This window comes from Hyperolius riggenbachi, chromosome 1, assembly GCF_040937935.1.
Source record: "Hyperolius riggenbachi isolate aHypRig1 chromosome 1, aHypRig1.pri, whole genome shotgun sequence".
Lineage (NCBI taxonomy): Eukaryota > Metazoa > Chordata > Amphibia > Anura > Hyperoliidae > Hyperolius > Hyperolius riggenbachi.
Window position 1 is genome coordinate 447,015,846 of NC_090646.1, and position 26,709 is coordinate 447,042,554.

At 45.0% G+C, this 26,709-nt stretch overlaps 1 protein-coding gene across 1 annotated transcript in view; it reads left to right on the forward strand.

Annotated features, from left to right (window-relative positions):
* Positions 1 to 12,086: 12,086 nt before the first annotated feature.
* The window catches only part of GCN1 (GCN1 activator of EIF2AK4), a 111,336-nt gene continuing 96,713 nt past the window's right edge, over positions 12,087 to 26,709 (forward strand). The window contains exon 1 of the mRNA XM_068238718.1: positions 12,087 to 12,157. Within this exon, the coding sequence (XP_068094819.1) occupies positions 12,107 to 12,157 (51 nt within the window). The 5' untranslated portion in view covers positions 12,087 to 12,106. The remainder of the gene's footprint in view (positions 12,158 to 26,709) is intronic.

Sequence of the window (26,709 nt, forward strand, 5' to 3'; positions counted from 1 at the left end):
AAGATCACAGACCAATTTTACCCCCTTCCATGTAGTATGAGAGCCATACCTACACAGTCTATTCTATGGAGCTGAACTCCCCATCAGACAGAAATCTTTGCAAGATGCTGGACACAAAGATGCTGTAGACATTCAAAAGATCATTATCTGCAAAAGATTTGTTCCTGCAAAAGATCAGTTCCTGCAAAATGCATTCATAGTCTGAGATCTGCAGATCCTCATACACACCTTGTTTAACAGACATTCATCTACAGATCAGACAATCATCTGAAGATCCATCCTGGTGGATCTGATCTGCAGATGAATGTCTGTTAACATCCTTGCCGGTCCAATTCCTGCCGGCAAGGAGGCAGCGCAGCAATTTTTTATTTATTTTTTTCAAATCATGTAGCGAGCCCAGGGCTCGCTACATGATAGCCGCTGAGCGGCGGCATCCCCCCACCCACTCCGATCGCCCCCGGCGATCAGAGTAAGCAGGAAATCAGAACGGGATTTCCTGCAGGATTTCCCCGGTCGCCATGGCGACGGGGCGGGATGACGTCACCGACGTCATGGACGTCAGAGGGAATCCCGATCCACCACTAAGCGCTGCCTGGCACTAATTGGCCAGGCTGCGTAGGGGTCTGGGGGGGGGGGGGGAGGGGGGCCGCTTGGCCGGTAGCGGCGAAGCGATCGCGTACCACACGCAGCTAGCAAAGTGCTAGCTGCGTGTAGGAAAAAAAATATGCAAATCGGCCCAGCGGGGCCTGAGAAATCCTCCTGCGCAGGTTACCCCGAGCTGAGCTCGGGATAACCGGCAAGGAGGTTAAACAAGGTGTGTATGAGGATCTGAAGATATCATGGACTATGCATGCATTTTGCAGGAACGGATCTTTTGCAGAAACAGATCTTTTGCAGATAATGATCTTTTGAATGTGTACAGCATCTTTGTGTGCAGCATCTTGCAAAGATTTCTATCTGATGGGGAGTTCAGCTCAATAGAATAGACTGTGTAGAGTATGGCTCTCATACTACATGGAATGGGGTAAAATTGGTCTGTGATCTTTCATTTTCCAAAGACTATGGTCTGATGTGTGTCTGCACCCTTAGGGCAGGGGTGTCAAACCCAATTGCATAAGAGGTCAAAATCTGAAACACGGTCTTGTGGGCCTCATTGTTTATTCAAATTTAACACTGGGAAGGGGCTCCAGTGGATAGCCTAAAAATGTCAGGTGCAATACCAGAATGTAGCCCCTCAACTAGTGCAGTGCGCTGTCATCTGCAGTAAAAGAAAGCAAAAAATAAAACAAGTCTGCGCACAGCAAACCAAATGTTACGTGTATTGTGGGATACCCAGGCCGGTGGGTATTTGACCTCACCCATTCCTGCTATCTTGCTTAAAAAGAATGCTTGCTTGCAGCCTTCAGTGGTATGGATGGGAACGGCAAAGATGCCATGCTTTTAAATGCGTACTGCGAATGTGCACAAACAGTAGACCTACAAGACAAATCACAATGAGGAGGATGAATTTAGAAGTGAAAGTAAAAAATTCAAAGGATGGGCACTGTCACTTAAATAGATTGTTACTCTACCAGAAAATTGGTAAAAAAAAAAATGGTAGCCAACAAAAATTACACACGCGTACATGCATCTGCAATGGCCTGTCATCTCCATGGAAATGTCAAAGACTGCTGGTACAAACACGAAGCAAGGATTCCTTTCCTAATTTATTTTACTGCTTGCAAACATGCAGATTTAAAACTCTTGAGGGCCACATTAAATGGTGTGGAAGCCTGGGCCTTGTGTTTGACACCTGTGCCTTAGAGGCAGGCATCAGTGGGTGAACATGTAGAGCCACTGACCTGCTAAAAAGCATATATCTGTTAGGTTCTGTTACCACACAGCAGTAATAGCCATAATACAGTGGTTGCAAAAGTATTCGGCCCCCTTGAGGTTTTCCACATTTTGTCACATTACTGCCAAAAACATGCATTAATTTTATTGGAATTCCACGTGAAAGACCAATACAAAGTGGTGTACATGTAAGAAGTGGATCGAAAATCATACATCATTCCAAACATTTTTTACAAATAAATAACTGCAAAGTGGGGTGTGCGTAATTATTCGGCCCCCCTGAGTCAATACTTTGTAGAACCACCTTTTGCAGCAATTACAGCTGCCAGTCTTTTAGGGTATGTCTCTACCAGCTTTGCACATCTAGAGACTGAAATCCTTGCCCGTTCTTTGCAAAACAGCTCCAGCTCAGGCAGATTAGATGGACAGCGTTTGTGAACAGCAGTTTTCAGATCTTGCCACAGATTCTCGATTGGATTTAAATCTGGACTTTGACTGGGCCATTCTAACACATAGATATGTTTTGTTTTAAACCATTCCATTGTTGCCCTGGCTTTATGTTTAGGGTCATTGTCCTGCTGGAAGGTGAACCTCCGCCCCAGTCTCAAGTCTTTTGCAGTCTCCAAGAGGTTTTCTTCCAAGTTTGCCCTGTATTTGGCTCCATCCATCTTCCCATCAACTCTGACCAGCTTCCCTGTCCCTGCTGAAGAGATGCACCCCCCCAAGCATGATGCTGCCACCACCATATTTGACAGTGGGGATGGTGTGTTCAGAGTGATGTGCAGTGTTAGTTTTCTGACACACATAGCGTTTTGCATTTTGGCCAAAAAGTTCCATTTTGGTCTCATCTGACCAGACCACCTTCTTCCACATGATTGAGGTGTCCCCCACATGGCTTGAGGCAAACTGCAAACGGGACTTCTTATGCTTTTAACAATGCCTTTCTTCTTGCCACTCTTCCATAAAGGCCAACTTTGTACAGTGCATGACTAATAGTTGTCCTATGGACAGAGTCTCCCACGTGAGCTGTAGATCTCTTCAGCTTGTCCAGAGTCGTATGGACCTCTTGACTGCATTTCTGATTAGCGCTCTCCTTGTTCGGCCTGTGAGTTTAGGTGGATGGCCTTGTCTTTGTAGGTTTACAGTTGTGCTATACTCCTTCCATTTCTGAATGATCGCTTGAACAGTGCTCCTTGGGATGTTCAAGGCTTTGGAAATCTTTTTGTAGCCTAAGCCTGCTTTAAATTTCTTAACTTGATCCCTGACCTGTCTTGTGTGTTCTTTGGACTTTACGGTGTTGTTGCTCCCAATATTCTCTTAGACAACCTCTGAGGCCCTCACAGAGCAGCTGTATTTGTACTAACATTAGATTACACACAGGTGCACTCTATTTAGTCATTAGCACTCATCAGGCAATGTCTATAGGCAACTGACTGCACTCAGATCAAAGGGGGCCGAATAATTATGCACACACCACTTTGGAGTTATTTATTTGTAAAAAATGTTTGGAATGATGTATGATTTTCGATCCACTTCTCACATGTACACTACTTTGTATTGGTCTTTCACGTGGAATTCCAATAAAATTGATTCATGTTTGTGGCAGTAATGTGACAAAATGTGGAAAACTTCAAGGGGCCGAATACTTTTGCAACCACTGTATCTTGAGTCTCCCAAAGTAACTGGCTTCTAACTTCCACCAGTTTGAACTCACCCAATAAACAGCACTATGCCATAGCATCAAAGCAGAAAAGTTTGCATCAACTTGGAATAAAGTAAACCTGTGACGAGAAAAAGTTATTGAATGAAGGCCATAGTGGGCTAGATTGTTTTCCTGAGTGTCCTGATGCTGCTAGTCGACCTCGGGGTCCCTTCTATTCCCTTCTCCGGTCTTCTTACCTAATGAGACTTCCAGAAGTTCCTCTGGGTGCGATTCTGAAGTCTACAGGCTTGAGTTTTTGAACTGTGCAGACACAGTGAAAAAAAAAAAGAAATGCTCGTAAATGAGTGCTTGCTTTCACTGTGCAGAAAGGGGGGGGGGGGGGGGGGTCAAGGACGCATCCCTGCGATCTCGCCGCCGGGAGACTTTAAATACTTAAAATGCTTACTAAATACTATTCCCCCTCTAGGTCCACGTGGATAGTGGGGAATTATGTAATTCAGCTTCCAGCTATTGCTGGCCTCCGAATTACAGTCTTAATGTTTATGTATTGACAGCGCTCCTCTTCTTACAACACAACCTGTAGGGTTAAAAAAGACCTCAACATAGTGCATTACTGTTGATAATATAACATTAAACCCCAGTGCAAATAGTGCTTCACTCGTGCTCCACTCTGCGGTGCGACTTTCACACGACCCCCTTTAAAATACAGGCTCACCAGATGTCATCCACCTCAGTTTTCAGGTGGGTCTCTCGCATAGATCAATTAGCCACCGAACTAGTAGCCTCAGGTTTCCAAAGGTTTTAATCCAAGCTTCAATTAAAAATCACAATAAAAACAAACAGCGTAAAACCGTAACAACAGTTGCCAATGCCCTGCGCTGGGTTGCACTCACGTTATACAAATGAATTCTGCGCATATCAGGCTTAAGGATCAGCCAAGCGGTATCACCTCCACTGCGGTATCGGCGTCCCGTCTCCGCTGCGGCGCTCCCGCTTGTGTAGTAACGTTAGGCCGGCTCTCGTTCCCCAGTATGCTCCCAGTGACGTCAGGTGCTCCAAGCTCCGCCTTACGCGTTTCGTCCGTCAAGGACTCATCAGAGGCTGACGTCACTGGAGCGTCCGACGTCCTTTATACCACTCTTTCCATACGCTGAATGTGACGCGACCCGTAGGTCGCGTGTATCTACGTCGCATGGCCCTATTTGCATGCGCTGGAGCGCATCGGCCATTTCGCCGCACGCTACATCCTTATTCGCGTTGACGTCATGGCCTTTGATCTTAAGTCAGCCATACTCATACTGCTTGCGCCCTCTAACGAAAATTTATATAACTACTCCTACAATTAGTTTCTTACGTTCATATACATTCAGAAGCTTATAAAAATATGTAAAATTAATAAAATTGCAAACCCTTAATTCTTTATTGCTATCACCAATTCTATCTTGTTTCCATACATATGGCTTGACCAATGATCAATATGCCACCAATTCCATATACATACATATATGCATGCATATATACATGGAGGTGATCCCTGGCTTTTGCCTCTAGTGGCCTGCACTTCTATGTATATTACAGTGGCCGAATTACAGTGTTTTAAGAGTAACTTCAGCTCTGTCTTCTGACGGAGCCGAAGTTACACTCTGTGCGCCGCTATAGCCGTAATTCCTATTACGGTCTATGGTGGTGCCGGCTGTGCCCAAATCTCCTGCGCTGTTATTACAGTACTCGTCAAGGACAGCATCAGGACATTCAGGAAAGGGCTTCATTAATTTCCCCCTTTTCACATGGCAGGCTGAACTGCACAGTTCTGCCATCCACCTAGCTCCATCCGGCTGCAATTTATTGGTGCTGAGTGGCAGCAATTGTAACCCCATGCGCATCAGCATTTGAGATGTGGTACAGTTACTTTACAGCAAGAAACCACCTCATGTTCCATCTGAGTGAAGCTCCAGCCACGCTTATATGTGACTGCGTTGGAAACCTCTTCTCTGCCCATACTGAGAGATTACAAGTGCCCACCCGGTGCTAGAGATGGCCCGAACTGTTCGCCGGCAAACTTCCATGGTTCGCGATCGCGGAGAACCGCAAACTTTTGCGGAAGTTAGATTTGCCCATCCCTATAGTGCATCATTAGGGTCAACTTTAACCCTCTACATCATAGTTAGCAGGCACATTGTAGCCAATCAGGCTACACTCCCTCCTGGAGCCCCCCCCCCCCCCCTTATAAAAGGCAGACAGCGTCAGGCATTGGACTTACTCGTGTGCCTGCAGTAATTAGAGAAGGGAGAGCTGCTGCAGAGCGAGCTATAGGGAAAGCTTAGTTAGGCTCTTGTAGGCTTGTTAGCTTGCTCCTTGCTGATTCTTATTGCTAAAAAAAAAACACACCTCAACAGCTCTTTTGAGAGCTAATGTTGTTCTTGTGACCTATTATTTTTTTTTTTTTTGTGGCCCACTTGCATTATATACAGCCCTGTCAGTCAGTCGCAGCTGGCCTTTGGCACCTTAATTCCTACTGTGCCACTGCCAGGCCCAGCACATTCAGTGACTACCTGTGTCTGTGACAGGCAGCTGCACATTTGTAATCCCAATCACTGCACCTGTTCACTGTTCAGTGCACCTACCTACCTACGTGAGCGCAAGCAGTGTAATATACCACCAGTCATTGCAACTGTTCACGGTACCTGTGTGTGACAGGTTCCTGCTCCTCTGCCGACAGCAGCAGCCAGGTGTCTGAGAGGGCAATCTTTGAGCGGAAGAAGCCAATGTCTGCCAGTCACCCCCTTGCCCGGTGTCTGACAGCTGGCTTGGCGGAACTGTCAGCTCGCCAGCTGTTACCATACCAGCTGGTGGACTCTGAGGCCTTCCGAAAATTTGTGGCCATTGGGACACCGCATTGGAAGATACCAGGCCACAATTATTTCTCCAAAGAGGCGATACCCAAACTGTACCGTGAAGTTGAGAGGCAAGTGGTGTTATCTCTGGCACACAGCGTTGGGTCAAGGGTGCATCACACCACGGATGCCTGGTCTGCCAAGCACGGTCAGGGCAGGTACATTGCTTACACAGCCCATTGGGTCAACCTGGTGACCACTGGCAAGCAGGGAGTACGTGGCTGTGCAGCGGACCTAGTGACACCTCCACGGCCTGCAGGTAGGCCTGCTGCCACCTCCTCTCCTTCTTCTCCTACATCCTCTTCGCTGTCGTCCTCCTCCTTGGCTGAGTGGCAGTTCAACTCTACTGGTGCTGCGATCTCCTCTCCAGCTACACAGACCCAGCTCCCCAGGGCCTATGCTGCATGCCAGGTACGACGGTGTCACGCCATCTTAGACATGTCTTGCTTCAAAGCAGAGAATCACACTGGAGCAGCTCTCCTGGCTGCTCTGAACAAACAGGTGGATCAGTGGCTGACCCCGCACCAACTGGAGATCGGCAATGTGGTGTGTGACAATGGCAGCAATCTCATTTCGGCTTTGAATTTGCGACAGTTGACACATGTACCCTGCATGGCACGTGCTCAATCTCCTAATTCAGAGATTTGTGTCTAAGTACCCAGGCTTACAGGACGTCCTAAAGCAGTCCAGGAAGGTGTGTGGGCATTTCAGGCGGTCTTACACAGCTGTGTAGCTGTAAGGGGAGATTGTGATATTCAGCGGAGAAACAACTTGCTGGTGAGACGCTTGATTTGTGATAGCCCGGCTCGCTGGAATTCGACCCTCCTGATGTTCGACCGCCTGCTACAACAGGAGAAAGCCGTCAAACAGTATCTCTACAACTACAGTCAAAGGACACAGTCTGGGGAGATGGGGATGTTCTGGCCTAAGTACTGGACACTGATGCGAAATGCGGCCCTTGAGGAGGTGACAAACCTGGTGAGTCGCAGTGTAGGTACCATCAGCGACTTGATCCCATATGACTTCTTCCTGGAGCGTGCAGTGCGTAGAGTGGTGGATCAAGCTCTGGAGGAGTGTGAACAGGAACAGGAATGGGAGGAAGAGTTGTGGGATCAATTCTCAGCAGAAGCAGATGATTCCTCAACACCTGCGGCAGCACAGAGGAGGAGGAGGAAGAAGAGTTGTTTGAGGAAGAGGAGTCAGATGAGGAAGGTGTTGTTTTGGAGGAGGAGGATGAGGCGGAAGAACAACCGCAGCAGGTGTCCCAGGGGGCTTGTGCTGTTCAACTTTCCTGTGGTATTGTTTGTGCCTGGGGGGAGGAGGAGAACTTAGCTGACATCACTGAGGAAGAGCAAGAGGAGATGGATAGTACGTCTGCATCCAACTTTGTGCAGATGGCGTCTTTCATGCTGTCCAGCCTATTGAGGGACCCCCGTATAAAAAAAAAACTCAAGGGGAATGAGCTGTACTGGGTGGCCACACTACTAGACCCTCGGTATAGGCACAAAGTGGCGGAGATGTTTCCAAATCACCAGAAGGCAGAAAGGATGCAGCACTTGCAGAACAAGCTGGCAACTATGCTTTACAATGCGTTTAAGGGTGATGTCACAGCACAACGCAATAAAGGTACCACTGCCAGTAATTCTTCTCCCATGTCCACGCAGGCAAGGACAGAATGCTCCAGCGATCTCATGGTGATGTCGAACATGCGGACATTCTTTAGTCCAACGCCTCGCCTTAGTGCTTCTGGATCCACCTTCCACCAACGCCTCAACCAGCAGGATGTAGACACTGTGAGCAGCGATGAACCCTTGGACTACTGGGTGCGCAAACTTGACCTCTGGCCAGAGCTGTCCCAATATGCCATCCAACTTCTGTCTTACCCTGCCTCAAGCGTCCTGTCAGAAAGGACCTTCAGCGCAGCTGGAGTCATTGTCACTGAGAAGAGAAGTCGCCTAAGTCAAAAAAAATGTTCAGTACCTCACCTTTATCAAAATGAATGAGGCATGGATCACGGAGGGCTATTGCCCGCCTGAAGACTAAGTCAGTCCCCGCACACAACATCTCTGCCTGCAGCCGTGTGACTGCATGCCCCATGACTAAGTCGGTCCCCACACAGCATCTCTGCCTGCAGGCCGCTTGACTACCTTCTCCGCCACCACCAACAGGGTCCAGGACTCCAGGCAGATTCCTAAATTTTTAAGGCCGCTGCTAGCAGTGGCCGCTATCATAATTTTTCTGGTGCGTGTACATGCCTGCCTAATTTTTCTGGCTGCACTGTGGCTGCAACAACAAAACAAAAGGCATGTACATGTGTCAATTCCCCTTCGTGATCGTTACCTTGCCGCAGTGAAGGGGCTTGTGTATCACAATGAAGCAATGACTGACAGCTATATGAGTGTCTCGGGGGTTGGCATACCAAAGATAATAAGGTCGTTGCTTCATTGTGGACAGACCAAATTCGATCAGCTGGATAATTACTGTTGTTCTGTCATTGAGCTACCTCAGCCTGGTGACCATATGGGCTTGTAAACCGCTATTGCCTGCACTCTCGCCATGGTGCGCACCAGTCCAACATGGCCGTCACAACACAAACAGCTGTTTGCGGTGCGTTACACAGTGAGTTTGGTGTGTCAATGTGAAGCAGTACTCTAATTACACTCCCTGATTGATGTATACACATGCAAGATGTTTTAAAGCACTTTAGGTCTCCAATTTAGCATGCAATGTGATTTCTGCCCTTAAAACGCTGCTTTGCATCAAATCCAGATTTTTTTTCCCCGGGACTTTTGGCGTCTATCCCACTCATCCATGCAAAACCTCAGATGTTAGACCCCTTGAAATATCTTTTCCATCACTTTTGTGGCCAGCATAAATGTTTCTAGTTTTCAAAGTTCGACTCCCCATTGAAGTCTATTGCGGTTTTGCGAAAGTTCGCAAACGATTGCGGAGGTTCGCGAACCTAAAATCGGAGGTTTGGGCTATCTCTAACCCGTGCACAGAAGCAACTGACAGGCGAATGCACCACTTGTTGCTGTCCATGTGTCAGACCAGTTCCACACTATAAGCGCTTTTGTGAGCGCTTGCGTTTGATTAGCGCTTGCTGAGCGCTTTTAAAAAAAAATAAAAAAAAAAAATCGCTCCCTTTCGCTTTCATTAAGATCAAATAATAATTGTACGTTTTTCTGTGTACGCGATTACGGTAATCGCTGTGATTTTTATGAAAGTGAATGCCAATTTTTTTAAAAAGTGCTCAGCAAGCGCTAATCAAACGCAAGCACTCACAAAAGCACTTATTGTGTGGATCCGGCCTAACTCACAATCAGTTTAGCATTGTGCTCCTGCTACTAAATAATTACATCATTACTGATCTCTGCATCTGTCAGCCAAATTGGTCATTATTTTTTCTGAGCTGCAACAGGAGGATCATGTAAAAAGATCAGCTCCTTACTGCATGTAGTAGCTAATGCAAGATTCAGTACATGGGGAAGAAAAGAGTTAGGGCCCTTTTACACTTAATCAGTTGCTCTCAGTTATAACTGAAAGAAAACTGATTTTCAAAGTAATGTCCATGTTTTCCTATGGCACCTTTCTCATCTTTTTCACAATGCACTGCTATGGAAAAAAATACGTACCAATGCGTACTAATGCACACTGATGCGTACCAACTGATTAGGTGTAAACGGGGCCTTAGGTTATCAGTAGGGAAATATCTTTAAAAAATCTGCAGAATAGCTAGAGCAGGGTGAGCCGTCTTTCTTTTTTCCCTGCACCTAAAAGTGCCCATACACTATGAGGGCCCATTCACACTTGAGCGTTTTGCCGGCGATTTCGGCAAGATGCTCAAACGCTAGCGCTTTTGAAAGCGCTAGTGTAATTAAACCCTATGGGCACGTTCTTACTTGGGCAAATCACCAAAAATCACGAAATGCAAACGTGTCGCCTGCACCATTTTCAAGCGATTTCCCGGCGATATCGTTTCAGTGCTATAGAAGAGCTAAACGCGATTGCGGAAAAATCACCGCAGTGTTCAGTGATTTTTCCGCTGAAAAATCACTCACACAGTTTTGCGCTTTCAAGTGTGAATGGGGCCTAAGAGATTCCTCAGCAGATTTGATCACTGTGGCACACTCCTTCCTCTGTGCCCTCATGTGCACCAGCAGGATTTCTCAAGAGCAGCCCCTACCCTTTGGAACTCCCTTCCACCGCCCATCAGACTTGCTCCCTCCTTCAACACATTTAAGGCCTCTTTTCCACGAACTGTTAAGAGGTAGTGAAATGCCTCTCAAACTCTCACAACTGCTCGCTGCTGCCTGGCAACTGCTTGTTGCTGCCTGGTAACTGCTCACTGCTGCCTGGTAACTGCTGGCTGAGCACACAGCTCAACAGTTCGTGGAAAGGAGGCCTAAGCAAGCCCTCAAAACCCACCTCTTCAAGATGGCCTACCCACCCCCTACTACACAGTAAGGCCTCTTTTCCACAAACTGTTGAGCTGTGTGCTCAGCAAGCAGTTACCAGGCAGCAGCAAGCAGTTGAGGGAGTTTGAGAGGCATTTCACTACCTGTAAACAGTTAGTGGAAAAGAGGCCTTACTCTCTGCTGAATACCTAGTGTGTCCATCTCACCTCCTGTTTTTAAAGGACAAATGAAGTGAGAGAGCTATGGAGGCAGCCATATTTATTTCCCTTTAAACAATACCAGTTGCCTGACTATCCTGCTGATCCTCTGCCTCTAATACTTTTAGACATAGACCCTGAACAAGCATGCAGCAAATCAGGTGTTTCTGACATTATTGTCATATCTGACAAGATTAGCTGCATGCTTGTTTCTGGTGTTATTTAAACAGATCATCAGGACTACCAGGCAACTAGTATTGTTTAAAAGTTAATAAATATGGCAGCCTCCATATACCTGTCACTTGACTAAGGGCCCGTTCTCACTTGAGGCCGATTCCCACTCAAGGCAAACCGTTAGTGCTTTTCTAAAAACCGCTGCAGCATGTAACACATGGCAGTGTTATCACTGCCGCGTTTGCGGTTAGCATTAACCGCAAACGTGCTACATGCAGTGGTTTGCTGGCGATTAGCGATCGCGATTAGCATGCATAGCACCGCGTTAATCGCGGTAAAATCACTCCCAGCGTTTTGCGATTATAGGTGTGAACGGGCCCTACAGGTGTTCTTTAAGCCTTTGGCAGGGTCCTTCCATCCCTAGTGTGTGCCCCCATCACTGTGCTCCTTTGTTATGACTAGGGATGATCAATGAGATGCAAATTGTTCCAAAATTATGCAAATTTATGCAGCTTGAAAATGGATCAATAAATTTAAACCCAGGTTTAAAATGATTTAACATTTCAAAGTTTTGGTAAACCCGATTGTTTTAATTGAATTGAGGCTGTAATTGCCGCAAAAGGTGGACCTACACCATATTAAAATATATTTTGTTGATTTTCAAGGGGTTTCCATTATTTTGTCCAACCCCAGTATGTGTCAGTGATAGATCCCTCTCTTATCAAGATTTTTGGGCAGGTCGGGAGAACGTATGCCAGTGTATGGCAGGCTAGAGGGACTCCTTCCTTCATACAGAATAGATAGACATCCTCATAACAGCAGTATGAATGAATCACATTGAGATCAGTGGCTGGATGTACCGGAAACGACGTGTACACAGGACTTGCCTTTCTCATGCAGACATGTGGAACTATTAGGCGGAAGTAGATGAGTAGTTCTTCCTGGGTGAAAGCCGGTAAGATGGCGGCGGACACGCAGGTTAGTGTGGCTCTGAGATGACTGGTGTGTATGTAGACTCCCACTGCCCAGCTATTACCATGGTGGTGGTGGGCGGTGATGGGATAACGGGAAGCATAAATAGGAATCGTGTGATGCTGCACAACCTCCCTGTCTGACCAGTGACCACTACATAGCCTGGCTGCATGTCTGCGGTCTACGAAGAGCGGCCATAGAGCTGGCACCCGTGTGCTATGTTATTATGTAATGTAGTATAATACACACATCACTCGCTGCTCTCAGCAACTCGGAAGTTTTTGTAATATGATCAAGATAAGCAATGGTAATTAATAAAATGAGAATAAAGCTGTGTAAACTTTCCAGTTACACTTAGGCACCAATATAAGGCTACTTGTTACAGTCTTGGTGATTAGTAAAAACAAACTTGTGCAGTCGCACGGGACGAATAGATTCAGAAGTTGATGATTAAAGTGGACTTGAATTCTTGCACAGGACATAGAGAAATGCAGCCTGTATGTATTTAGAGGGTTAAGCCTGTCTAATCACAAGTTGTAATTTGATATCTCCCGTGTGTCATCTGATTGGCACAGCATAACTCATTTTAAAGCGCAGGATGTTAACAATATGTCTGCTTCTGTTAAAGCAGGAAGTATAAACAGTGCAGATTTATTTCAGGGTTTGTATCAGCTGCAACAAAGAAATGTTTTTCTTTAACCTCCTTGCCGGTCCAATTCCCGCCGGCAAGGAGGCAGCGCAGCAGTTTTTTTCATTAGTTTTATTTTTATTTCAAATCATGTAGCGAGCCGCATCCCCCACCCAATCCGATCGCCTCTGGCGATCAGAGTAAGCAGGAAATCCCGTTCAGAACGGGATTTCCTGCAGGGCTTCCCCGGTCGCCGGGGCGGGATGACGTCACCGACGTCATGGACGTCGGGACGTCAGAGGGAATCCCGATCCACCCCTAAGCGCAGCCTGACTCTGGGGGGGGCGATTAGCGGTGAATCGGCGGGTAGCGGCGGCGATCGCGTACCACACGCAGCTAAAAAAGTGCTTGCTGCGTGTAGGAAAAATTTTTTTTTGCAAATCAGCCCAGCGGGGCCTGAGAAATCCTCCTGTGCAGGTTACCCAGAGCTGAGCTCGGGATAACCAGCAAGGAGGTTAAAGTGTACCTGGTATTTCAAAATAAATAGATTTGATACTTACCTGGGGCTTCCTCCAACCCATGGGCATCAATGCGTCCCTCGCTGTCCTCCCAAGTGTCTCTGTTTTGCCGCAATCAGTCCCAGTAATCTGCCTCAGTCGCGTCAGTTAGCTTTTCTGCGCATGCGTGGAGGGGCCACACATGCGCTGAAGAGCCGACTGGCGAGACTGAGCCAGATTACAGTGACTGATTGTGGCTGTACGGAGTCACTGGGGAGGACGGCGAGGGACGCATCTGTGTTCATGGGGCTTAAATCTCAGGTACACTTAAAGTGAACCTGAGATGGTTTACTAGCGCTAATTTATACTTACCTGGCGCTCAGGTAAGTATAAATTAGTGGTAGTGTACCATTCTCTGGCACACTTTAAAGGTTATTATGCTGTTGTGTCTTTTATAGAGCAGAGAGGTTTTGAGTTCAGTCTGCTTTTAGCTTCTGAATCTGATTAGCCTATGCGGATTCTGGTTCAGACATTGCTAATTCCGGATTGCACTGGTCAAATTTAATGCTTATTACACTGCACAGACCGAGGGCTGGAGTGACAGCATGTCCATACAGCACACATATGCTGGGCACCCCAGCAGACTGTGGCAGTGTTTGCTGCACTTGGGGAAAAGAGTGCTAGTCTCGTTTAAGGGACCCAGCAGGAAACTTCATAGGGAAATTCAGTTAACCTGATTGGGTGGAGTCGGTGGTTTCATAAACTGAGGAGTCGGAGTTGGATGATTTTTGTACCCATTCCATAGCCATGTAAGGGCTGTGAAGTAGGAGTCAGAGCAATTTTGGGTACCTGGAGCCAGAGTCGGTGGTTTCATAAACTGAGGAGTTTGAGTTGGAGTCAGATGATTTTTGTACCAACTCCACAGCCCTGGTTTTCCTGCATGTGAGCTGGATTGGGAAATGCTGCCTATTCATAAAATAGGTTTGCCGTCTGACTCTCATGCTGGTGCAGTTATGGGCGGCATGCCATAGTTTTCCGTAGAAATTCACCAATACTTATAGTTGTGCATGGCTAAATCGAAGCAGCACGTTCGCTGGGTCCGATTAGGAAAATGACGCGCCACTTAGTGGAAATAGGCCCCTAACTGGACACAGTAGAGATAAACGTGACAATTCTCATCCTTTCCAATGGTAAAGTGTGGGTCTTTTTATGTATAGTATGTGGACTTAGTGTAACCTAGGGATAGTCAATGAAATGCATATTATTTCAAGTTCAAACAGGCCTATGCAAACTTCTGTAGCTTAAAAACTTACCAATCGAATCCTGCCAAGGTGGAATTGAATTAGTCCATTTCAAGCTGCATACATTTTTATGCAGAATTTGCTTAATCTATCTACTCTCAAGAATTATTTGCATATCATTGACCATCCCTAGTTTTTAATTCATTCAGAGCCAACAGACTGATTTGCAACAAAGCCCACAACATGTCACCATTAAGCATGTATCATCTAAACATGATACTTTTTTTTACCATTTAACAAACTACTAGGTGTCAGGTTGTAATAATGCATCCACACTATTCGGCCAATAAGTATGCTTCAATTTGTAGACATTGCCGTGATTGGGAAACTGTACCCTATAGACTTTCTCCCTGGCTCACCTCAACTGTACTAGCTCCGTAATAATTGATAAAGGATTATGCCCAGTTTACTTATCTGGGGCTTTTTTTTAGCCCCCTTCAGTCCTTCTGGTCTCTCGCCATCGTTCCACTCTGTTCCATTCGAAGCTATTATGGTTTAAGTGACCCAGGGAGAAAGTACATAGGGAAGAGTTCTCCAATCACAGCAAGTCTACAACTTGAAGCATTCTAATTAGCCGAATAGTGTGAATGTATTATTACTACAACCTATCTGAAACCTAGAAGTTGCTAGTGCTGTCCACCCAATCACATTAGCAATTTCCCTATTTACTTTGTCACTTGGGAGCCCAAACCATACTAGCTTTGAGTACTGTACATGAGTAAAAGCAGCTTTGTGAGAAAGCTGTTTTCAGTCTTTCTGGGTGAGGTGTTTGCAGTTGCTTGATTGCACCATCCTGTTGGTCAGACTGCAAGGGGCAGACACAGTCCCTATAAATAGATTGCAGCCTAAAGCAGTGACATTCTGTGGTGCAGGAAGTGGCCAGTGTCTGGTATTTTGAAAGTGATTGATTTGTTACCAGCAGATCAAGGGACATTAGATAGCAGAGTGGTGGAGCCTGCAGTAACATCCCCACTTATGCCAACCAGTGACTGTGTCTTAGCACTGGAATACTTAACACTACACAGTCTGTTGGCTGCCAGTACAGAGGAGGGAGTTCTAGAACGAAGACAGTCACTGACTCGATAGAAGTAGGGCTGTGGAGTCGGAGCAATTTTTGGGTACCTGGAGTCGGAGTTGGGAAAAAAATGCACCGACTCCTAATGAATTTAAACTGTAATTAAAATAGAAAATATGATAAAATGTTCTATTTCTCAGATAATAGTCATCATAAATAATGTATATAAACAGTAATAGCTCTGCGTAGTCCACAAAAATGAACTAAACCAATCAAAAAATACTTGTGCTGCTTCAATAAAGCAGTCCCCGTATTTTTAAAGTCAGATATACATATCTGATTGTGACTGTATATATGATGTGTACACCGGAATCTCTATACTAAATAACATCTCTGCTGTAAGAATAAAGCCTGATGTGTAGCCATGTCACTAATAGAGATGGTCAATGAGATAGAAATCTGCACTGATGCTGGTTTATGCAAATGTATGCACTCCCTTTGCTCATGAAATCAAATAATTTAAAATCTTGTTAAAATTTGGTTTGACTATAAATTAAAGAGACTCTGAAGCGAGAATAAATCTCGCTTCAGAGCTCAAAGTTAGCAGGGGCACGTGTGCCCCTGCTAAACCGCGCTATCGCGCTGCACAAAGGGGGTCCCTTCACCCCCAAACCCACCCCAGCACGACTTGGTCGTGCATTTGGTCGTTCCTGGAGGCAGGGCTAACGACTGCAGCCCTGCCTCCAGTCGCGTCTGTCAGCGCGCATCGCCGCCTCTCCCCCGCCCCTCTCAGTGAAGGAAGACTGAGAGGGGCGGGGGAGAGGCGGAGATACGCGCTGACAGATGCGCGTGGGGCAGGGCTGCTGCGGTTAGCCCTGCCCCAGCCAGGAAGCGCTCCCCCGCATTACGGAGGGGGATTTGGGGGTGAAGGGACCCCCGTTAAGCCGCACTATAGCGGCGTTTTAGCAGGGGCACACGTGCCCCTGCTATCTATGAGGTCTGAAGCGAGATTTATTCTCGCTTCAGTCTCTCTTTAAAGGCTACCTGAGATGGATGAAAAGTAAAGTTTTATACATACCTGGGGCTTCCTCCAGCCCCCTTCAGGCTAATCAGTCCCTCGCTGTCCTCCACTGCCACCTGGATCTTCTGCTATGAGTCCCGGTAATTCAGCCAATCAGTGCAGGCCGGCCGTGTGCTGCTCCCACAGCCAGGAGCATTCTGCACCTGCGCAATAGTGCTGCGCAGGTGTAGTATGCTCCCGGCGGCGGAGTGTGTGCATGCGCACTACACCCAGCTGGCTCAAGAACCTGGATTCATAGAAGATCCAGGTGGCGGAGGAGGACAGCGAGGGACTGATTAGCCTGAAGGGGGCTGGAGGAAGCCCCAGGTACGTATAAAACTTTAATTTAATCTGTCTCAGGTTTCCTTTGTTACACAGTAGTACTATACTCTACATATGCACTCCCCACAGAGCTGCAGGGAATCCACTGAGAATGTTGTGCACATTGAACACAGATTGTACATGAAGAATGTGTAATAGAGGAAGAATCCCCTCATTCCCCTGCAGAGTACCTGCACATCACTCTTACATGTACCCACAGTTACATTGCCTAGGGCCTGATAGATGTTCTTTGTTCATGTCTGTGCCTTCTACAAGTACTCTTACCAAGGACTAGTTTTAGTCTATGACTAAAAGTATTAGAGGCAGAAGATCCGCCAGATATCCAGGTAACTGGTATTGTTTTAAAAGGGAATAAATATGGCAGCCTCCATATCCCTCTCACTTCAGTTGTCTTTTAAAATTCCTAAGCGTTGGCAGTTAAGATGCATTTCATGTTACATACTTTCAATCAACAAGATTGTAATATGCAAATTAGAGGAGTTGTAGTTGAGGAGTCGGTGGAATCCTAAACTGAGGAGTTGGAGTTGGTGGATTTTTGTACCGACTCCACAGCCCTGGATAGAAGTGAGGACCATGGGCACAAGACCTGAATGTTTAGTATGTGTGTAGGAAAGGGGTGAGTCTTGCAGTGTCCCTTTAAAGGACACCCGAACTGACGTGACAAGATGAGATAGACATGTGTATGTACAGTGCCTAGCACACAAATAACTATGCTTTGTTCCTTTTTTTTGTTTCTCTGCCTAAAAGAGTTAAATATCTGGTATGTAAGTGGCCGACTCAGTCCTGACTCAGGCAGGAAGTGACTACAGTGTGACCCTCACTGATAAGAAATTCCCCTTTTTACCTCTTTCTTGCTCTCAGAAGCCATTTTCTGCTAGGAAAGGGTTTTATAGTTGGAATTTTTTGTTAGTAAGGGTCACACTGTAGTCACTTCCTGTCTGAGTCAAGACTGAGTCAGCCAGTTACATACCTGATATTTAACTCTTTCAGGCAGAGAAAAAAAAAGGAACACAGCATAGTTATTTGTGTGCTAGGCACTGTACATACACATGTCTATCTCATCATGTCACCTCGGACATCCTTTAATCACTCTGTCACCCAACCTCCCCACCACTTCTCTCCTATTGACCACATGTGAGAGAAAAGTGTACATGGCTTATATGGTGATTACCATATATTGTGGTGGGTGAATGTGAGGATGAATACCATTGAGGGAGGTGGTGGATGTGTGTGAAATAGTGGGATGTATAGTGAGGTAGATGGGAGGTATATTCTGTTAGGAGTGGGATTTCATGTGGTGAGATGGAGTTGTGTTCTGCTGTATGCTTAGGATGAGAGGGTCCCATCAAAGTTTTTCTTTGCAGCTATGCCCTTAGTTTGCAGGTTAAATTTACAGCCTTCCTATTTTTTATTTCCAACACATTCCCCATTCACAAAGTCCAGGCATTATTTAATTTACCTAGTTTCTGTAGATCTTCCAGGTACTTGGTGCTCAAGTGCTCTCTTTCCCTTCTCTTTGGGAATATGGTCATTATGTGCAATGTTTCACCTTTTCTGACCTAGGCCTTATTGTACGATGGGCAGAGAGAAAGAGAGGAAAGTGCTGCAGCCACTAAAGGCTCGTACATGCATGATCAAAGTCGTCTGAGGTGGCCGATAACAACCGCCTCAGCCGATAGTCATGCGTGTGCACGGTGGCACCGGACAGCCACTCTGCAAGCAATTTGCCCAGCGTATCTACGTGGTTGAGTGACGGCCAACTCCATTGTCTTTGCGCTCCCCCCCCCCCCCCCCCAGCAGAGTGCATCATCAGCTACACATCTGACTATGCGTCTGCCAGTGTTGGCCCAGCAATGTTGCCTGTTGGACAACATGAGTCAGCAATGTGTATGGGCCTTGACGAGGAACTTTAACCCAGGATTAAACTACATCCCAGTCAGTAGCCCATGTCACCTTGTCCACAAGAAATCTTTACCTTTTCTCATATTGTGGTGAAACCCCTCCCACAGTGTGATGTCAGGCCCATGGTCCTGATGGTTTGCTGTCTGTGAACCTTGTTGCATTGTAGGAAGTAACTGATTTTTCCAACTGCCAAGCAAGCAGTATGTCTATCTGTACAAGAACTCAGTTATAACTGAAAGAAAAGTAATGCTCATGTTTTTCTATGGCACAGTTCCCACTATACGCGGTTTAACTAAAATCTTTTTCACAATGCACTGCTATGGAAAAAACGCGTACTAACACATACCAACACATGAGTGTAAAAGGTCCCTTAGTAAATGAACATTCCGCAGTGATCTCCTGCCAGGGCTAAAGATGTGGCCACCGTTGATAAATTTCAGAATGTAAATAAGTGAGAGGAAAGATTTTACGATAGGCAACGCATTGACTAAATCAGTTATAAATTAATATTGTAAAAAGACATTTTATTTATTACGTTATTTTCACTATGGTTTCCAGGAGACACATGGGAACGTGGAAGTTGAGATAATGGCCTCAATTCACTAAACTTATCTCCTGTCTTTAATAACTCTTCTAGAGTTGTTACCATGGTGATAAGGCATGTAGTATTCAGGAAACATTTTACCTCAGGCAAGCCTAAAGTTAACTCTTCTGTCTTTAAATTAACTCTCCAATCCTTAAAATAACTCCAGAGTTAAAGACAGGCTGTTAAAGCGGAATATAACCCTGCATTTCAACTTTGCTCTAAAACATTATTTACAGTATATTATATGCAACCAGCATTTTTTTTTTTACTAGAACAGCATTGGAAGGGTTACACAGGGCTTTAAAGTTCCTTTAGATTTCTGCAGACGCATCCGAAGCTGAATCAGATACATTTTGTTTACATAATGTATCTAATGCTGCATACACACTTGAGATAAAAGTCTCTGGAAAAGGCAAGATCACAGACCAATTTTACCCCCTTCCATGTAGTATGAGAGCCATACTCTACACAGTCTATTCTATGGAGCTGCACTCCCCATCAGATAAAATCTTTGCAAGATGCTGCACACACAGATGCTGTACACATTCAAAAGATCATTATCTGCAAAAGATCTCTTCCTGCAATAGATCCATTCCTGCAAAATGCATTCATAGTCTGAGATCTGCAGATCCTCATACACACCTTGTTTAATAGACTTCATCTGCATATCTGGCAATCATCTGCAGATCTGAAAATCCATCCTGGTGGATCTGATCTGCAGATGATTGCCTGTTAAACAAGGTGTGTATGATGATCTGCAGATCTCATAGACTATGAATGCATTTTGCAGGAATGGATCTATTGCAGGAAGAGATCTTTTGCAGATAATGATCTTTTGAATGTGTACGGGCATCTTTGTGTACAGCATCTTGCAAAGATTTTATCTGATGGGGAGTGCAGCTCCATAGAATAGACTGTGTAGAGTATGGCTCTCATACTACATGGAAGGGGGTAAAATTGGTCTGTGATCTTGCCTTTTCCAGAGACTTTTATCTCAAGTGTGTATGCAGCATAAGTGTTGAATGTGACTCATCTCTCTCACTGAGAAGGAGCTTGGACGACAGCCAAAGAGTGTGTAACTGTTTATCAATAGATACATGTAACTAAATAGAATGTATCTATCTGAACTTCTGCATATCTCTCCAGGACTTTTAAACCTCTGTGTTTAACCCTTCCAATGCTGGTCTAGTAAAAAAAAAATGCTTTTTGCATATAATATGCTGTAAATAATATTTTAGAGCAAAGTTGAAATGCAGGGTTATATTCCGCTTTAATTAGCTGCATGTGAAAATAACTACAGAGGAGGTAAATTACCTACAGAGGAGGTAAATTACCTACAGAGGAGGTAAATTAACTACAGGAGAGGTAACTTAAGGAATGAAGAGGTAAGATAACTCTCTCACGTGTGGAGGTAAGTTTTCTCTTGCCTTATTATCTCTAGCATGATCTTAGTGAATTAAGGCCAATGTGGGCTGCCATCTGCCTACTTACTATAATGCACCCATCACTATCTGCCTTTCACTAGAATCCTCCTATCACTACTTGTCTGTCAATTAAATGGTCCTATCAGTAATAGTGATAGGAGAGCACTGGAAAGCTGCCATGCACCACTGGGGAATGAGCTTGGCAGCCTCAGTTTGCCACATGTGGCCCACTCACTTTGCCCACCCTACGGTTTTTACTATATGGCTTTTGCCTTACCCCACCCAGCTGAAAAAAGCTTTGTGGAGGAATGGTGTATGACTGTGAGGGTGTGCTAAGCAAGTCTGTATGTTGGTGGTATCAGATAACAGCAGTCATAAGTTATGTGACGGATTGAATGAAGCCCTAATGACAGATGTTTGTCAACTTAACAAACAAACAAACACAGCTAAAACTTACTATTTATGGTTGAAAGGAGCAGAAGATGTATTTTTTGCCTAAAAGAGAGCCTTATTAATTCTTCATGAGAACCACGCATACAGGGTTCTCTGCTATTTGACAGTATTCCCCATTGTAAAGGAAATCCGTTAGATTTTTTTGTACATCTTTTAGTTGGCTTTCAATGTTGTGGCTGATCTGTTTATGACAGTAGGACAGAATTGATACCTACCCTCCCCTTCTCATTTACTGCCAAGCCTTATTAGTCTCATCTTCCTCTATGGTCTGTAAAGCCTTGTACACAAGCTAGATGGTTTTTGGACAGTTGGGGCTGCATCTGCTGAGAATTTTGCATTTGTACGGCTGCCCCGATCCCTCTTGGTGCATTAGCGAGTGATCAGTGTATCAGATTGTCTTGGACAAGTGCAAGCATTTTTCTCTTACTCATCCCCTTGTCTGCTGTGCTGTTGGCCCCAACCTTTTTCCATAGCAACAGAATGGGTTGCTAGCCTGGAGGCTACCAATATATCTGTACAGAACTGTCCCCCTAAATGTCGCCCAGGGATTCAGTCCCAATCCTGGCAATCAACAGAATTTTAAGAAGTATATGCACCTTAAAGCGGACCCATACTAAACATTTTTTTACTTCAAAATATTTAGTTGCACCACTCTGACACATGCAAAGCAGGGCTGTGGAGTCAGTCCAAAAATCCACCGACTCCGACTCCTCAGTTTAGGATTCCTCCGACTCCTCGACTCCGACTCCTCTAATTTGCATATTACAATTTTGTTGATTAAAAGTATGTAACATGAAATTCGTCTCTTAACTACCAATGCTTAGGAATTTTACAAGACAACTGAAGTGAGAAGGATATGTAGACTACTATATTTATTCCCTTTAGACTAAAACTAGTCCTTGGTAAGAGTACTTGTAAAAGGTACAAACCGGAACAAAGAACATCTATCAGGCCCTAGGCAATGTAAGTGTGAGTACATGTAAGAATGATGTGCAGGTACTCTGCAGGGGAATGAGGAGATTCTTCCTCTATTACACATTCTTCATGCACAATCTGAACAAGGTTTATGGGTGACAGACAACACCTCTGTGTTCAATGTGCACAGCATTCTCAGTGGATTCCCTGCAGCTCTGTGGAGAGTGCATATGTAGAGTATAGTACTACTGTGTAACAAAGTAAACCAGAGACAGATGAAATTAAAGTTTTATACATACCTGGGGCTTCCTCCACCCGCCTTCAGGATAATCCTTCCCTCGTTGTCCTCCTCCACCACCTAAATCTTCGGCTATGAGTCCAGGTACTTGAGCCAGTCGGGCTTAGTGCGCATGCACACACTCCGCCGCCAGGAGCATACTTCACCTGTGCAGCACTATTGCGCAGGTGCAGAATGTTCCTGGCTGTGGGAGCGGCATGCGGCAGGACAGCGCTGACTGGCTGAATTACCAGGACTCATAGCAGAAGATCCGGGTGGTGGAGGACAGCGAGGGACTGATTAGCCTGAAGGGGGCTGGAGGAAGCCCCAGGTATGTATAAAACTTTACTTTTCATCCGCCTCAGGTACCCTTTAATTTGTAGTCACCAAACCAAATTTTAACAACATCAAATTTGATTTCATCAGCAAAGGGAGTGCATACATTTGCATAAATCAGCATCAGTGCAGAATTATTTCCATCTCATTGACCATCTCTATTAGTGACACAGCTGCACATCAGGCTTTATTCTTACAGCATAGATGTTATTTAGTATATATGTTACGGCCAGAACCCGAAGTGTGGCCACTTCGCGTTCTGACCAGCCACTTCGGGTTCTGGCCGGCCAATGTGCGAAGTGGCCGCAGCGCAGCGGCCAATGTTAGAAATGTTATGTTTATGCCATCTCACTGCGGCCAAATTGATGACAACTTGCTTAATTGAATTAAATATAGCCGGCGGCAATGTGAAGCCGCCGGCTTCCGCACCGCCTCTCTCCTCTCCCCTTCCCCCCCCCCCCCCCCCCCCCGCCTCTCTCCTCTCCCCGCCTCCCATACAATAAGTAGCAGCCGGCGGGGACACGCGTGTCCCCGAGAGTCGTTCGTCGCGACAGGGGAATCCTTCCGTTCCTGCAGAGCGGGTGCTGGCAGAAGCAATGTCTGCAGCCTCCCCGCTCTGCTGCCCCAGCCGTGACGAACGACTCTCCGGCTGCATGTCCCTGCCGGCTGCTACTTATTGTATGGGAGGCCGGGAGAGGAGAGAGGCGGGGGGGCTGGGGGGAGCGGAGGAGAGAGGCAGTGCGAAAGCCAGCGGCTTCATCTATTACATTGCCGCCGGCTATATTTCATTAAATTAAGCAAGGTTGTCATAAATTTGGCCGCAGCGACACGGCGTAAACATAACATTTCTAACATTGGCCGCTGCGCTGCGGCCACTTCGCACATTGGCCGGCCAGAACCCGAAGTGGCTGGCCAGAACGCGAAGTGGCCACACTACGGGTTCTGGCCGTAACATATATAAGAGATTCCTGTGTACACATCATATATACAGTCACAATCAGATATGTATATCTGACCTTAAAAATACGGGGACTGCTTTATTGAAGCAGCACAAGTAACTAATTTTGATTGGTTTATTTCATTTTTGTGGACTAAGCACAGCTATTACTATATATATATATATACTGTATATATACATTATTTTTAATGACTATTATCTGAGAAATAGAACATTTTATCATCAAAAGTGCGCAGATTATGGAGTAGGGTATATCAGGTAATCTATTCCTCAGTTAGACTACAGATCCCCAAACTCCCCGAAGTGGCCTTACTGGGTATTAAACCCCCAGACATATCTAAAGACCAACATAAATTACTAATGCACATTTGTCTCGCTGCCAAGCGTGTAATTGCCCGCTCTTGGAGATCCCCAGCTCTTCCTCTACACGCCTTTAAATGCAACCTTTGTCACGCCCTCTGTTTCGACAGAATGAAAGCTATAACAAATGACACTCTCCTGCAGTTTGAAAAGGTCTGGAAACCTTACTTTGTACACTATGCCCATTGGCTTCCTGCGTCTTTCACAGCTGTATAACTTAATAAAGGCCTCCCTGGGCACCACCCATGCACTGAAATACAGCATCACGGTGGGATAGATACTGCTCGGCACCACTCTCTTCTTATCCCTTCCCTCCTATCACCTTTCCCCCCTCTGTTTATTCTTCTCTCTCTCCTACCTCTTCCCTGATGGTTACTGTCCCATCAGGATGATCCACTAAATAATGAAGCTAGCCATATAACACCTCTTATACTTCTGGAGTAGCTCATGGGTCATTTTCATAAGACCAACTTTAACACCCTCTTGACCCCTGATCTACACAAAAATTCGACAGGTACAAACTGTCAAGATCTTTGAACCACCGCTTCTGTGCGGTGGTCTACTATTTTTAATATTATCCCATTAAGTTAACTGTTGACTGGGGATATCAGCAATTGTTGCCTTAGTGCTGCTGATATCCACAATGTTTATATATGTAATGCTTCCTGCCTTTGCAGATTCTGTTGTACCTTAAACTGAATTTAAATTTGCACTAAGTTGTTATCTGTAAAATGCACTTTGATATTGCACAGTTGTATCGCTTTTTATATTCAAAACCAATAAAAACTTTTGAGATAAAAAAAGAACATTTTATCATATTTTCTATTTTAATTACAGTTACAAATTCATTAGGAGTCGGAGTCGGTGCATTTTTTCCCGACTCCGACTCCAGGCACCCAAAATTGCCCGATTCCACGACTCCGACTCCACAGCCCTGATACAAAGATAAATAAACACTCTTTCAAGCCTATGAGCATTTCAGTGCATGCTTTTCACCCTTTTCTTTTCGTAACTAGGGTTATACAGGTGGCAGCCATTAGCAATTGCTCCTTGCCGGAAACCACCTACTCCACCAGTTTGCCGGATTCTGTCCCGGCAATATGAAAGGAAAGGAGGGGTTCCTTCAATAAATGTAAAATATTTTAGATTTGACATCATGCAGCTGAAAAAAGGCTGCTATTTAATATTATAACTTAGAAAATAGATTTTATTTCTGAAATCTTGTATTTTTAATTTGGGTCTACTTCAACCCTACCCTATGCCTAAACCTGTTCTCACTCTAATGTCTAACTACAGCCTGCCAGTATCCATAGTCACTAACTTCACCCTGTTTTCAAAAGTCCTGTGGCTAAATAAAACCTCAGATGTTTCTAAACTCCCAAAAGTGTTCACCTAAGGGTGGAGTCTGACCAAAATAGTCCTGTACTGAGATTCCACTGCTTAACCATTTACCGCCATCCTAACGTATTAAAACGTCATGCTTACCGCTATTAACAGCAACATGACGTTTTAATACGTCGCGCATTCCCGCCGCTGCTACCGCCGTGTGTCCGCCGCTACCGCCGCCATTACCGTCGGGATCCCGTGCTGGGCGATTGGGGAAGAGGACTGAACAGTCCTCTACCCAATCGCAGTGCCTGGAGTGAATGGACGTGACCGGGAACAGCGGCTACGTCCATTCACATAAACAGGAAATGTAACAGTTTAATAAAGTGTGTAAAAAAAAAAAAAAAAAAAAAAAAAAAAAAAAAAGTGAACACGTCCTATGAGTGTTCACCAGCGCCATCTTGTGGCCAAAAAGTATATTACACTTACAAAATACATACATTTTCAAGTATATACACATCATTAATAAAATTACACTTCCAACCCTCCCCCCAAAAAAAAACACTTGTAAAAAAAAAAATCAGCTTAAAAAAAAAAAAAAATAGTTGCCTTAGGGACTCAGCTTTTTTTATTCTATATTTTATGGGGGAAAATTAATTTTAATTTATTACATAGGGGCTTGTAATTATGGCCAGAACAAACAGAAAAATAACCACTTATATTTCAAAATAATATACTGTCGCCATACATTGTGGTAGGGACATAATCTAAACGGTTTAATTATCGGGACCACTGGGCAAATAAAACGGGTTTGTTTTATCCACAGGAGAATGTTTAATTTTAAAACTATAAAGGCTGAACACTGAGAAATAATGATTTTTTTTCTTTTTTTTTCTGTTTTTCTCATTAAAATGCATTTAGAATAAAAAAATTCTTAGCAAAATGTACTATCCACAGAAAGCCTAATTGGTGGCGAAAAAAACGAGGTATAGATCATTTTCTTGTGATAAGTAGTAATAAAGTTATTAGGGAATAAAAGGGAGGAGCGCTGACAACTGAAAATTGCTCTGGTCCGTTAGGATAAAAACCCTTGGGGGTGAACTGGTTAATGTATGATTTTTGTTACTGCAGCACAGATGCTGGACCTGGTCCAATGGCTGGATAGTGTACTGGTTAAG